Raw genomic sequence first — 14,717 nt, 5'->3', positions numbered from 1 at the left:
TCTCAAATTACCTACCCTTGCCTTACAGTGCACCTGGGCGTACCTAGGCTTTGTCAGAACCTCGAAAAACCTACCCTTAAGCGCTGCACGTCCGGTAGGTCATTTACCTTGAGTGCTCCTCCCCCCCCCGGGGAAAATGTAGATATGATACCTGGAACGAGGTTGCGCGAAAAGAACCAAACATCAGTACGATGGCCCTGAAGGCTCAAAATTTCTCTTGAAAAAACAACCAGAGTTTCCCAAAATCAAGCTGGAGTTTCCCAAATTTTAGACGGAGTTTCCCAAAACCAAGCCAGAGCTTCCCAAGATTAAAAGGGGGTTTCCCAAATTTTAAATGGAGTTTCTCAATGTAAAATTATATCAAATCAGTACAATGCAGTCAAAACATGTGACTACTCAAAAAAGTTCACGTGATTTTATTCCCATGTTAATTGCTTTACAACTTACAGCTGATAACTTTATTAGTGTCAATAAATTCGAACCAACCAGAAATTAATGTCATGTAATAAGCACATAAAAATTTCGAGTAAAAGCGTGATTTTTCTTCAGACTTTAATTTTGCAGCCTGTGTATTTTTTAGAAACTCCAGTCTCAAATTTGGGAAACCCCCAGCTTGATTTTGGGAAACTCTGTCTAAAATTAGGGAAACTCCGGCTTGGTTTTGAGAAACTCCGTTTAAAATCATTGGGAAACTCCGTCTAAAATTTGGGAAACTCTGGTTGTTTTTTCAAGAGAAATTTTGAGCCTTCAGGGCCATCGTACATCAGTACAGCAGTTTTCGCGCCAAAAAATGAACTGCAGAACTTTACTTTGTGGAGCTGATAATTTGCAGAATGAATAAAATCCCTAACTGATAATTTGCCGAACAAAAAGCGCATGTAAAGAGCGTACCAAAAGAGCGAACTGAAAGAATGCGAACTAAAAGAGCGAACAAAAAGAGCAAACTAAAAGAGCGAACTAAAAGAGCGAAAGTAAAGAGCGAAAGAAAAGAGCGAATTAAAAGAGCGAATAAAAGAGCGAACTGAATGTGTTCAGCGAACGGAAAGGGCGAATAAAAGAGCGCATCAAAAGAGCGAATAAAAAGAGCGCATGAGCGAATGAAAAGAGCGCATGAGCGAATGAAAAGAGCGAATGAGCGAATGAAAAGAGGGAATGAGCGAATGAAAAGAGCGAATGAGCGAATGAAAAGAGCGAATGAACGAATGAAAAGAGCGAATGAGCGAATGAAAAGAGCGAATGAGCGAATGAAAAGAGCGAACAAAAGAGCGAACCGAAAGAGTTCAGCGAACTAAAAGAGCGAATATCATGAAAAAAGAGCGTACAAAAAGAGCACTTATGGCAGCTATGGCGTTCCATAACCACCAAAGAAAGACCTTCAGATTCGGAAGCCAGCGCTCTATCCGTTGAGCCATCGCCGCACAGCAAAACCACGCAATTTATAACATATTATACCGAACTGGCAAAAGACGGGGGTAATATTATTATAATATGGGTAACAGTACCCCTTTTTTAAACCTGACTGAAATTCGAGCCGTTACTAGCAACCCTGCGGGGCCCAAGGCGCCGAGTATGCACCCGGCACAGTGACAAGCCGTTACTAGCAACCCTGACCCTACCTAACCCCCGGAAAAGTGACTATCAGCGATCCGTGGATAAAAAAATAAAATTAAAAAGTGAAAGTGACTATTGGCCATCCGATATAAGAGCATCCTTAAAAAAGGTACCCTGACCAGCAGAGCATCCCCGTAACCCATTTTGCCCAGCAGTCGGGTTCAATCTGAATACAAGCTTGGTTAAACTGTAATAAATTAATAATAGGTTGCATATCGTATTCACTACATATGACTACATCAAGCCGGTTATGTTGCATTATGTTGTATATACCGAATAAACCCGACTAGGTGAGGCAGCTGAAAGGACACACGAGAGGAAGTTGAAATTTTTTATTCTGAAATTCATTTCAAATAAACCATGACTACTCTAATACTAGCAGGACTTGGTATTGCAGGTAAATTTTCAATCTGCTTTTGAATCGAATTCCATTTGTTTTGTTTCAAAATAGACCTTTTTTTAAAGAGGCAGCAGCTGCATAAATTTTTAAAATATGCATGATACAGTAATTATGCATGGCTGTATCACAGGGCTCGAAATAACGGTCGGACATCGGACATTGTCCGACCCAAATAGCTTCATGTCTGACCCAAAAATCATATTTTTCAAGCTAAAGCAACCCTAATCGGACATTTTGTCCGACCCACTTGAAATCGTTATTTCAAGGCTTGGTATCATTGTTTTTATGCTGGAGTACATAATTATTCAACATGGCTGCCTCTTTAAAAAAAGGTCTATTGATCAAAACATCTTTGTGTATTTTTTTAAATTATGTACAGTACCGTGAGTAGTCCTAAATTAGGGAGGTCAAACTCGCGCATATTTTCGGCGCGAAAAAAAAGAAAAATAGGAAAAAGAGTCTTCGAGTGACTTTATTGACCCACAACTTACCCAATACTTTGAGTTTTGCATCCAAACTTTTTTCCAAATAGTAGAGAATTTATCAGAGATGAGAGAATAAAAAAAGCAGGCAACAAAAGAATCCTTATAGCTTGGTCTTTCTGTTGGTAGCATTTGTTTTTCATTCAAATGAATTGCTTCAATAGCGATTGCTATTTAAAACATGATGGTTGAGAAGTTTTTAACCTCGCGCCAGCAGACCGCGTGTGTGTGACGTCATCTTTGTAGTCTGCTTCTGCGCCCTATTTTGGAATATTTTGGTGCGCGCTGCACTTTCGATTTGGCTTGGACGAGGTTGGACGTGTTTTGACCAAAAAAGTGAGTTCTTCACAATCCATTTTTCTTATATCTTTTGAAGTACTTTATCATTTCTTAAAGGTTATCCCTTTTTTTCTTCTTATGTTTAGGGCTATCAGATAGCCTACTTTTGTTTCTTCTGACTAAGTTTGAAGATTTAGCTGACTTCCCTACCTAAATCCGACAGCCCTGCCTAAATCCGATGGGGTATTTCAAAGATACAAACTAAAATAAAAAAAACTTTTTGCTGTGACGCAACGAAGATATATACAAAAGTGTCAACTAAACTGAGAGACTTGATACACTGAATCAATTGAACAAAATAACAATAATTGCATCTTATACAAACGTAATTTTTTATTGCAATATGTACATCGTCATAAATGACAGTGTAGGGTGGGGCGTCAAATGTCAAAGTCAGAAAATTCAAGATGTAGTGTTTTTTTAAGAAAATTTAACCTATTGTGAGGCATTCTGCGCAATTTTTAAGGTCAAAAGTTCAAAATTGGCCGAACCCCCCTGGGGGTACTGATTCGCACTACAGGTAAAAATTGGAAAAAATGGCATTTTCTGGCCTTTTCAGGCCTGTAAATATGTCAAAACTATTGCAAATCTTATTTTTTTCACTTGCTGTACTAAATTTTATGAAGAAACAACAAAATAATCATATTGGATTGAAAATTGTGCCCATTGGAGCCCTAAACGAGCCGTTTTAAGCCAATTTTGGGTAGCAAAATGCTTTTTAAGGCGAATTTTGCAAGCTCATAAACTTTAAACTGATTGATTCACATATCTGAAATTTTCAGAGATAGAAGTCTTCAATAAAGTCTTTAAGCAAAATGAATTTCAAGTTTTTCACTTTTTTCAAAAAATCATAATGGCGTCTTCAAAAATCGCTTTTTAGCAAAAAAAAATCATATTTCTCAAAAAATAGCATTTTTTAAGGAAAGTTTCTACAAACTGAGTTTAAATGCTGACTGAAATTTTTTTTGCAGTGATAGTATACTGGAGATACTCCAGGGAAATCAAAATCATTTGCGTCTGGGATGCGTCTATGTCCGCCATTATGGAAATAAAATCCCTGCTAAGAGCCATTTTTCAGGCAAAAACCCAAATTTAGACTGAAAAAATCTGTAAAATGTCAATAGACATGGGTGAAAATTTTTTTGCAGTGATAGTATTCTGGAAATACTGCAGGAAAATCAAAGTCATCTGGGCTTGGGATTTGGGTATATCCACCATTTTGAAATTGAAATTCGTGCTAAAACGCAATATGTTAATCAAAAATCCAAATTTTGACTCAAAAAATCTTAAAAATGGCAATAGACATGAACCTAAAATCTTTTTGCAGTGATAGTCTTCTGGAAGTACTCTAGGAAAATCAAAATCATTTGGGTTTAGGATTTGGGTATATCCCCCATTATGGAATTGAAATCTGTGCTAAAACTGGCTAAATTGCAACATTTCAAGCAAAAATCCCATATTGACTTAAAAACTGCTCTAATATGGCAATAGACATGAACCTAAAATCTTTTTGCAGTGATAGTGTTCTGTAAATATTCTAGGGGTAAAAACTATTCAGGTATAAGATGCCTCTGGGACCGCAATTTTTAAACTGAAGCCAGTTTTAAAATGTTAATATTTCAAGCTAAAATTCAATCTTTTTTTGACGGAACAAGTCTTGAAAATGTAAATGTAAGTGGGCCATAAGAATTGTTGAGTGAAATGGGATTTTTTAAATGATTTATTTCAACTAGTATTTCTAAATTAAAGGATTGTAAATTCACATTCTTTGTTTAATGTAATATACAAAATATTTAGTCAATTATGATGTATCGGATGGAAATATGTAGCATTTTAACAGAGATTTCATTTCCATAAGGGTGGATGTAAACAAATCTCAGACTGAAATGATTTTGTTTTCCCAGGAATATTCACAGAATACTATCACTTCAAAAAAATTTGGGTCCATGTCTATGTGTCATTTTAAGGCAATTTTTATTCAAAAACGGGGTTTTTGCTTGAAACGTTGTATTTTAGCCAGTTTTAACACATATTTCAATTCCATAATGGGGGATATACCCAAATCCTAAACCCAAACGATTTTGATTTCCCTGGAGTATTTCCAGAAGACTATCACTGCAAAAAGATTTTAGGCTCATGTCTATTGCCATTTTTAATAATTTTTGAGTCAAAAATTGGATTTTTGATTGAAATATTGCGTTTTAGCAGGAATTTCAATCCCAAAATGGTGGATTTACCCAAATCCAAAGCCCAGATGACTTTGATTTTCCTGTAGTATTTCCAGAATACTATCACTGCAAGAAAATTTGGACCCATGTCTATTGACATTTTAGAGATTTTTTCAGTCCAAATTTGGGTTTTTGGCCTGAAAAATGGCTCTTAGCAGGAATTTTATTTCCATAATGGCGGACATAGACGCATCCCAGACCCAAATGATTTTGATTTCCCTGGAGTATCTCAAGTATACTATCACTGCAAAAAAAGTTTCAGTCAGCATTTAAACTCAGTTTGTAGAAGCTTGCCTTAAAAAATGCTATTTTTTGAGAAATATGATTTTTTTTTGCTAAAAAGCGATTTTTGAAGACGCCATTATGATTTTTTGAAAAAAGTGAAAAACTTGAAATTCATTTTGCTTAAAGACTTTATTGAAGACTTCCATCTCTAAAAATTTAAGATATGTGAATCAATCAGTTTAAAGTTTATGAGCTTGCAAAATTGGCCTTAAAAAGCATTTTGCTACCCAGAATTGGCTTAAAACGGCTCGTTTAGGGCTCTAATGGGGACAATTTTCAATCCAATATGATTATTTTGTTGTTTCTTCATAAATTTAGTACAGCAAGTGAAAAAAATAAGATTTGCAATAGTTTTGACATATTTACAGGCCTGAAAAGGCCAGAAAATGCCATTTTTTCCAATTTTTGCCTGTAGTGCGAATCAGTACCCCCAGGGGGGTTCGGCCAATTTTGAACTTCTGACCTTAAAAATTGCGCAGAATGCCTCACAATAGGTTAAATTTTCATAAAAAAACACTACATCTTGAATTTTCTGACTTTGCCTCAAAAATGACTGTTGACGCCCTACCCTAACAGTAGCAACAGCATCATAAAAAATAATGATTGTGTTTTGACTTTCCAAAGCACAACTCACACTTTTTAATAATTACATTAATTGACCACTTGACATTATAGCGATCATGCGTCATGTTAGATGTTTTTTTTGAGAGTTCAATGCAAAAGTTTATCGTTCAACTTGGAGAGGGAATGTTTGTAAACATAGAATTTTTTTTCATAACAATTATTTGGGAGATCGGAATTAGGCAGGGCTGTCGGATTTAGGACCATTCACGGTACACTTTGCCTTTTCACCCCGCTCCAGTGTTTGAAAATATGTAAAGCATTTTCCCAATTTTTTTCCATACCAGCCATTCACCCAGCATTTCCAGGGTATGACAGAAATCATAAAGACTTCTATGGTTTACCGTCAACTGCTCTAAAAACTTGGGATGGTTGGTTTGAAACATGGGATTGTTGATACCTGCCTTGTATTTTTACTTACTGTTAAACCGTGAGTGGTCCTACCTCCAACAGCCCTGCCTAAATTCGATAGGATCTTTCAAAAAAGTAAAGATACAAATTAAAATAAAAACAAACCTTTTGCCAGTATAGACCTAACTCTTCATACAAAAATATACCTTTTTTCAAAGAGGCCACCCTGTTGAATTATTATGTAGTCCAGCATAAAAACAATGATATAGCCATGCATAATTTTTACAATATGCATGAAACAGTAATTATGCATGGCTGTACATAGTGCGGAAAGGGGTCTGATCCCCCCTTCTTAAATGATCCCCCCCTTCTTGGCATCCCCCCAACCTTTAAAAATACCTATCCCCCAAGGATTTCAGGCTAAATTTTTTCTGGTAAAAAGGGAAGGGAAACAGTAAAGAAAAATTAAGTCTGGCAAATATATACCACTTTTTAGTGAAAATAAAGAACTTCCTTTCATGCAGACCAAATTTCATAACAGTGCTGGAAAATAATCTACGATATATGTAAGCCCCCCCTTCTTAAACGATCCCCCCTCCTTGCTATCCCCCCCTTTTTAGTAAAAATTTCTGATCCCCCCCTTCTTCACTTTTTTGGAAGGTGTCATCCCCCTTAAATAAGGGGGGGTTCGAACTATGCTGTATCATTGTTTTTATGCTGGACTACATAATTATTCAACAGGGTGGCCTCTTTGAAAAAAGGTCTATTAGAGGGGGAAACGCATGTTTGGACTTTGTACCCTATGCTGCATTGAAGCACTTTTTTAAAAGCCAAAGTCCCGCAAAGGTGGGACAAAAATCAGTTTTTTGAAGTTTGCAAAAAAAACGCCACATAGAAGATCTTTCAAATTCAGTATGTGAATAGAGCAGTAAAAAATACAACTTTTCTATTTTACCTTTTTTTGACTAAGCTCTAGGAATGAAAATAAAGGGATAATGATAATTGAATACTACCCATTGATGATCCGCGGTACTATCGTAAAGCTAGAATCGCTTCGCATACTCTTCGCTTGAGAAAATGATTGACAGATTCAAATTTTTCACCCGCGGGAGCTCTCAGGAGTTCAGTGAGCGTTCTCAGCTCAATTCTCGTACCGCACTAAAAATGGTAGATTGAGCTGTGATAGATCATTTCGATGGAAGTTGTTGGAATGTTTCCAAGGCTCTCGACAGAAAATCGTTTGTTTTATTGTCAATGATGACAGTGTGGTTATTAATTTTGTTAGATCTGACAAATTTATGTTTGTAAGTGCACTTTATTGTTTTGATTCCCATTGAAGAATCATATTCTGGTTTTCATGTTATTAGATGCTGTTTTAGAGCTTTAGAGCTAGCCTGTTTGCTGTGACACAATGAAGATTGGTAACAAACTTGGTACCAAAGTGTCAACTAAACTGAGAGATTTGATACACATTGATTTGAACCAAATTACAATAATTGTGCTTCTCATACAAAACATCTTTTTATTACATAAATTGTCAACGTTTTAAACACAAGCAACAAATTCATAATAATAGAGGTGATTATTTTTACAACTCACACTTTTTGATCACATTAATTGACATCTTGACATTATAGCCATCTTGTTAGATGTTTTGTTTCGAGAGTCCTTGCAATAGTTTATCGTTCAACTCAGAGAAGGAATGTTTGTAAACATAGAATTTTTTCATAACAGTTATTTGGGGTGTCGGAATTAGGCAGGGCTGTCGGATTTAGAACCACTCACGGAATCACTTTGACAACAAATTTGTTTTGATACTTCCACCAAGTTTATCAATCACCTTCTTTGCCCTGTGCATTGTGCTCGATTGCACAAACAATGAAAATATGATGTAATGGCATCCATAGCGCAAACCAATGGGATTATGCAAGCAAATTTTCATGTAATTCATACACAAATATATTTTTGACAGCATAAAAAGTATAGTGTGTTTGGTGGTAACAAATGTTCGCAATTTTCACAAAAAGATATATATACCTTTGATTTCTTGTAAGGCCTGGGTCACCAATAAGTTGTGTTTGTGTCACTTCCAGACCCAAAATGTGAGTCAGTCGGTCGCTCGGCATCTTAAATCATCGAAAAAATGCGCTCTGAATAATGGCAATCGGGCGGTGCTAAAATCATCTGAAAAATGCGCTCTGAGCATAGATTTGTTCAGGCGACAAGAATCATCGAGCGCGTGAGCTGCATGTGATGTGATTATTTTGCATATTGCGACCGCGCAAAAAGCATTTTCCCTAGAGTTTTTTAACGCAAAAAATCTTTGAATAATTGCTAATAAATATCTTAAAACACTCAAGATCAAAACGCTGGCTACGCTGAATCTACAAGCAAAACTTACATTGCTCAATGAAAACCACCCCCATGTAAAGTTAACAGGTCTGAAAATACAGCGCTAGATTTAATGGGTTTTTGTAGATATCTGTGTTGCAGTGTTTCACTAAGGAATTTTTTTCATATATTTTAAATTTAAAAGCCTACCCGGTGCGAAAGAGATATTGTTTTTAATACGCGGTTTATAAACTCAAATCAAATGACTTTGGAGGTTCGGTGAAATGGTGGCCGAATCGCCATCCCATTTTTGAAAAATGCCCAAAAACAACTTTTTGTCATAGCTGATGAAGTCTTAATGGATAAGTCTTGAAATTTTACAATGTTGTGGGAAATACTAAGACATTATGAATAAAAAATTATTTTTTCGTTAATTGAGCTAAAAATGTGGCTTCAACTCAAAATTTGTATCTTTTTTAGAAATGTAAGCCACACAAATTAGATAAGAGATCTTAGAATGGGACTTTCTTAACTTGACAGAGGAAAGGTTGAATTTTTCAGAAAATGTTAAATGTACATACTTTGTAGCTGTTAAATGTTGTTTTTTGTGACTTACTTTTCGATAATTTTTAATGTGACTTTGTAAGCCACAAAATTGTACTTACAACAAAATTTTTGTAATTTTTTACACCTACAGGTGTTATACTTTAATGATTGAGTGCCAAAAACTTAAAAAATGTGAGACATAAAATTTCACCTATATTTCACCTATTCACCTATATTCACCTATTCACCTATATATCCCTTGTGTAAGCCACATTTTTGCCCACTTAACAAACTGTAAGCCACAAATCAGTGCAGCTAATGAAAAATTTAGCCCTTTGTTGCTGTCAATGCTGAAAAGATAGTATATTTCTGACTGTTTCCATTATTGAGAACTTTGGTAGGGTCAGCCACATGACCAGTAAGCCACATTTTTTGCCCACACTTCATTTGCTTGTAACTCCCCTTAAAAGTAAGCCACAAAAATTCACCCTTTATGCAATGGATAGCTAATTTCCTCAGCTTAACCACCAAAGCAATCCTAAGTGTAAGCCACATAATTTTCGCAAGTTATGGTCAATTTAGTGGCTGACAGTAAAAATGTCACAAAACAGGGGTTTATTTTTGATTGGGATCCCAAGTTAGATAATCCCAAGTTAGAGCAGTTGACGGTACTGTTGTAAAGTGTCACGACATCCCTAATCTAATCCCGATACCCTCTAGATATTTACCTATAGATAAGTTTTGCTCAAATTTGTACGATAATATCCTCCTGAATTAGCATGGGATAACATTGCAAATTCCACCGTGCGATGTTCCGTATATAAAGTATTAGGGAATTATTTCACGGTATATCGCTCATCAGCCAAGACTAAAACTCCTATATAGTCGTTTGAGAGAACACTATGGTCTATTGAATAACAAATTACTCCAGCAGAAACTAATTTACTCCAGCGTAGATTGTCAAGAAAACACCGTAAAAAATTCTGGAATGGAAGAAGAATTTAAAAATTACAATCAAGTTTTTTTTGGTTTTTTGCACAAACCCCTGTAACTATGGGCAAGTAGCCCGTTGCTAAGATGTTGGCTTGAAATCATACATGGAACCACTGAAAGCAAAAGTAAAATTGGCTGGCCAGCACTCCAAACCCCATAATCTTAATATAAGAGTTTTAGTCTAACTGTCTGTAAATAAAAGATAAGGTGGCAGATACTTTGGAAGAAAAAGAAAAATTCTAAAGTGGGGGGAGGGGGTCATAATGAAATGCTACACAGGTGATTTATGGTTTTTCAGGTGCTGCATATGCTGGTAGGTTTGCAATGCATGCTGCAAAAAGAGTGAATTGGAAACAGGTTCAGAAAGCAATGCCACAAATCCCAGAAATATCTTTGAATGCTTACTACAAAGGTGGCTTTGAATCTAAAATGTCCAAGCGTGAAGCAGGGCTGATCTTAGGTAAGCTTGATAACTAATACCTCAAGTCAAAGGTATTTTATTCCTGTACAAAAAGTATTTTCAACACTCATTTTTTTCAACTGGCATAGGCTTTAAAAACCTTTCACTCCCAAAGGTTACAAAATGAACTAAATTCATGATAAGCTACATGTACAGGCGGCCATTCTTGTAGGATAGATTTTAAGATGTATAGTCATTCTAGTGTTGTTCTTCTTGTTACTTAAACGGCTTTTTGTCCTTCCTCTTAGTAGTATAAGGTCAACATATCAAATTTTGTTACTTGGAGGTCTTTCATTTATTCCCTTTTTCAACTCGCATTCTTTCTTTCTTTTGTGAATTGCTTTAATTATGTTACTGTTGGACACCAGAGAAAAGTGTAGTTCCATCAGTGAACGTTGAAAAGCTGTTCTCAGGATTTGGACCCGGTTAAAAATATCAAAAGATCCATGTTTTGTTGTATACTGATTCTCGAATTTCTTACTTTAAAGGAGTCAGTCAGAGCGCAAATCTTCAACGTATACGTGACTCGCACCGTCGTATCATGATTGTTAATCACCCTGACAAAGGTGGATCACCATACCTTGCATCCAAAATCAATGAAGCCAAAGACATTTTGGAAGGTAAAACCAAAGGAGGTTAAACGGAAGCTGTTGTGATGGGCGTATCCATAATCGTTGTGCTGAGCTTGGTATTGGCTGTTATAGACCTTTTGTTAGGCATGATGTCATGTTGAATAATTAAAAACTCAGGCAATTAAACAATGACACATTAATGCATAATTATTTTCTTTATACTGGATTTTTAATTATAGATCAACATAACATCCTAACTAGCAAAGGTCTATTAGATTATCAGAGATGTAGGTTGTTTTTTATCAGCCATTGTCAACTAGTCTGTCAACGACATAAAGTAAAACCTTTTAGACTTTGCCCAGACTTTGTTAATGTGACTTTATAGACATTTAAATTATGTGATAGCACAACCCATTAGAGTGTTATGTGACTTTATGAGAACTTTACGGTATGTGAACTTGATTTTTTTAAGCAACTCTTATTTTCAGAACATGGCTATGGTTGCTTAGCATTCCAGCTCATTTTCTGAAAAATATTTGCTCTGACCACCCCTGATATTATACCATGTTTATCTTTATTGGGCCCAGGGTTGTCGTTTGCTGTGCTTCGATTATCTGAAAAGCTTTTACTTTACGAGATAGTGAAACAATCGGATAATTTGAGCCCTCCTTAACAACCTGATTGCTTATAAAAAATATGTATTTCAAATAGAAGGAAGCATGGGAAATCCTACCTTTTTGTATTTAAGTCTTGTAATTTTTTCCCTTCGTAATACTGCTTTGCAAAGATAATTCATACTCTTAGGTTCCAAATAAACGGGCCCCCCCGCTTGTTAATTTTTCGAAAATTTTCCAACCCCCCCGGACCTTAATAGGACCCCCCCGTTTATTAATCTCTAATAATATTTTCAGCTGTGAAAGAGAAGGCCCCTTATTTTGCTCTAAATAGCCTGATTTTAGCCTATTTTTACCTTATTTTTGGGTTTCAGAAGTACAATTTCCAACCCCCCCGGCAATTAGGTCCCCCCCGTTTATTAAAATCTAGAAAATTTTCCAACCCCCCCGTTTATTTGGAACCTAAGAGTATCTACATTTTTGAACATTTTATTCTTGCTTTTTACAATTAGAAAGAATTTGTGTATATTTGATAAAAAAGTAAATTTTTCATATCGATCGTATAATCAAATCGTTATGCCGTTTATTTTAGTCCTTCCTAAATTTCCAGGACCTCAAAAATATGTGCAAAATGGTTTAATTTGAGTAACTTTCGACTGCATTTTTGAGCAAGATTTTACTATAAATGAAAAGAGTTTTATGGAGGTTTAAGTCAATCTGGCGATCCCACTTCAGGAAGACCTTAGATTAAAGGAAGAAATTTTGGCGGGAAGAAAATTTGGCGGATTGGCTGATTTTGCTGAAATTCGCCAAATTTAGTTCCCGCAAGATTTTATTCTTTCCACCATCCGCCAAATTAAATTCCCACCAAATTTAAGTTTTCTCATATTTCGTTCGATTCTTCGCTATTTAGGCCCTAAATGGGCGTATTTTCAACATTTTCACACTGATTTTGAACCTTGAAACTCATAGTCCGGCAATTTAAACTCCCGCCAAAATTAATTTCATTGCCGATCCGCCAAATTAAATTCCCGCCAAAATTTCTTCCTTTAATGTAGTAGGGTTTATAGGGATTGCGCTGACCAATATAGTCCCGTGAGCCCATATTTCACTGCCTGGTAATGATTTCTAGGACATTATGTTTACAATCGGTTGATCTCATTTTTGAAGTTTTAGATACTCGGAAAACGAAAAGAAGTGATATTTTTTGAACATTATATACTCCGGGTATCGCGGCAACAGTGTTAGGATTTTCGCTTTGAAGCGAAAACTGATTTTTTCGAGGAAAACCTCGCAAAAATATTTTATGTTGCCTTATGTTTTTCTCTGGAAACAAAATACTGTTCGTGGAAATATCTTGATTGGGGGTGTTGTTTGATATTTTGCTTGATCTTGTAAATCTTTGCCGTTGCCTAGGTTGGCTTTGGACCTACGTCTGTCTCTTTTTGAGGAGAAAAAATGGGAGAATATTAAAATGTTTTTGAAGAATCATTTTGTAGTTGCTTTAAGTTGGTCTATTATAGTTGAGATTAGGGAAGATCTTATAATAGCGCACCGCGCTGAATCTAAAAGAAGATTTCATTTTTGACATAATCATTACTCTCGATGTGTTTGTACGAGTTCCAATCCCATCAACCTTTGCGTTAATCTCTTTTGCACGTTAATTGCATCATTTGACAAAAGATGTATAACAACTTGCACGTATCTTTAATTGAGCCGCATTGAATTGTGGGATTGCAACTCGACAAATGTCAAAAAAAGTGAAAAATAATAATTATGACGTATGTGTTGCGGAGCGCTATTGATTTGGGTATTTCAAGTCTGGAAAAAGGTTTGGGTTTTTTTAGTTGCCAATAATGACAAGGAATTTAGAAGAAATTTGACAGAATGACGATGGAGGGGGTCCTGAATAAAAAAATTTCTGACACCTTTTCACCCTTTCAGCTTAATTTCGGCCAAAGAGAGCATAAAGATGTTAAAACAAGACCAAGACAATGAATACTTCAATCCGGACAAAAGTGAAGCATGTCGTTGAGCGAAGACACAAATCAAACCCTTAATTGTATATATTTTCGCGGGTATTAAATTTGCGCGTGTACTTAATTACGTGAGTTTTTAGGTAAAATTTCGCGAAATTTAGTGCTGTTTAAATTTTCAAAAACACAAAATCGCGAAAATAAATACACGCAAAAAAAGATTTTCTAAATAGTTTTCAATGTCCAATTTGGACACTTTTTTGCACCTATTACGTTGTGTTTCAAGCAAAATCAGTCTTTTTCTTGTTTTAAACCTCTTCTTTAAAAATATCCAACTTACTTTAGGCGTACAAACTTTCGCGAGCAGAAACTTTCGCGATTTTCGCGAATTTTGGCCCTTTTTGCGAAAGTAAATGTCTTTAAAAATTATAGGAAGGGCCATTCGCGAAAGTTTTTGCTCGCGAAAAATTCTTGACAAAATAGAAAATCTCTAAAACTTCAAACTTTGAATAAAATGTAACTTTTAAGTTTTATGGCACCTTTTAGCCTGCTAGAAGACTAATAAGTCAAAGGACAAATGTTTCAAGCCAATCCGAGAAGTATTTGTCTCTCTATACCATTTTTTCACGTGAAAATTTTAATTTTACGTCTTAATTCGCGAAAGTTTATGCTCGCGAAAAATATTTTTCCGTTAAATTCGCGAAAGTAAATGTCGTGAATTTCGCGATTTTTCGTCCTCGCGAAAGTTTCTGCTCGCGAAAGTTTGTACGCCTAAAGTAGTGATTCGCGAAATTCAATACACGCGAAACACATTTCTCAGAAAAAATTTTGCGATTCGCGAAAATTTAGTACCCGCGAAAATATATACACTTCAGGTAAATCAAAACAATAACACATTCTCATTTTTG

General features: G+C 35.7%; 1 protein-coding gene across 1 annotated transcript; it reads left to right on the top strand.

Moving 5' to 3' along the window:
• The first annotated feature begins 1,853 nt into the window (after positions 1 to 1,853).
• LOC136806720 (mitochondrial import inner membrane translocase subunit TIM14-like) lies at positions 1,854 to 11,411 on the top strand. The gene is made up of 3 exons (XM_067063313.1): positions 1,854 to 2,008; positions 10,486 to 10,647; positions 11,136 to 11,411. The coding sequence occupies exons 1-3, from the start codon at positions 1,972 to 1,974 to the stop codon at positions 11,285 to 11,287; spliced, it is 351 nt and encodes a 116-aa protein (XP_066919414.1). The 5' UTR covers positions 1,854 to 1,971; the 3' UTR covers positions 11,288 to 11,411.
• The last annotated feature ends 3,306 nt before the right edge of the window (positions 11,412 to 14,717 follow it).

Source organism: Clytia hemisphaerica, unplaced genomic scaffold, assembly GCF_902728285.1.
Source record: "Clytia hemisphaerica strain Z4C2 unplaced genomic scaffold, Clytia hemisphaerica genome assembly, whole genome shotgun sequence".
NCBI lineage: Eukaryota > Metazoa > Cnidaria > Hydrozoa > Leptothecata > Clytiidae > Clytia > Clytia hemisphaerica.
Note: the sequence above shows the minus strand (reverse complement) of the source record. Positions and strands in the feature narration are given on the sequence as shown.

What these genes read in the sequence shown, in the direction of transcription:
- LOC136806720 (XM_067063313.1), top strand. Translation starts at nt 1,972, where the DNA reads ATGACTACTCTAATACTAGCAGGACTTGGTATTGCAG. An exon ending in AGCAGGACTTGGTATTGCAG is followed by an intron (nt 2,009 to 10,485) that starts GTAAATTTTCAA and finishes ATGGTTTTTCAG; the next exon opens with GTGCTGCATATGCTGGTAGG. An exon ending in TGAAGCAGGGCTGATCTTAG is followed by an intron (nt 10,648 to 11,135) that starts GTAAGCTTGATA and finishes CTTACTTTAAAG; the next exon opens with GAGTCAGTCAGAGCGCAAAT.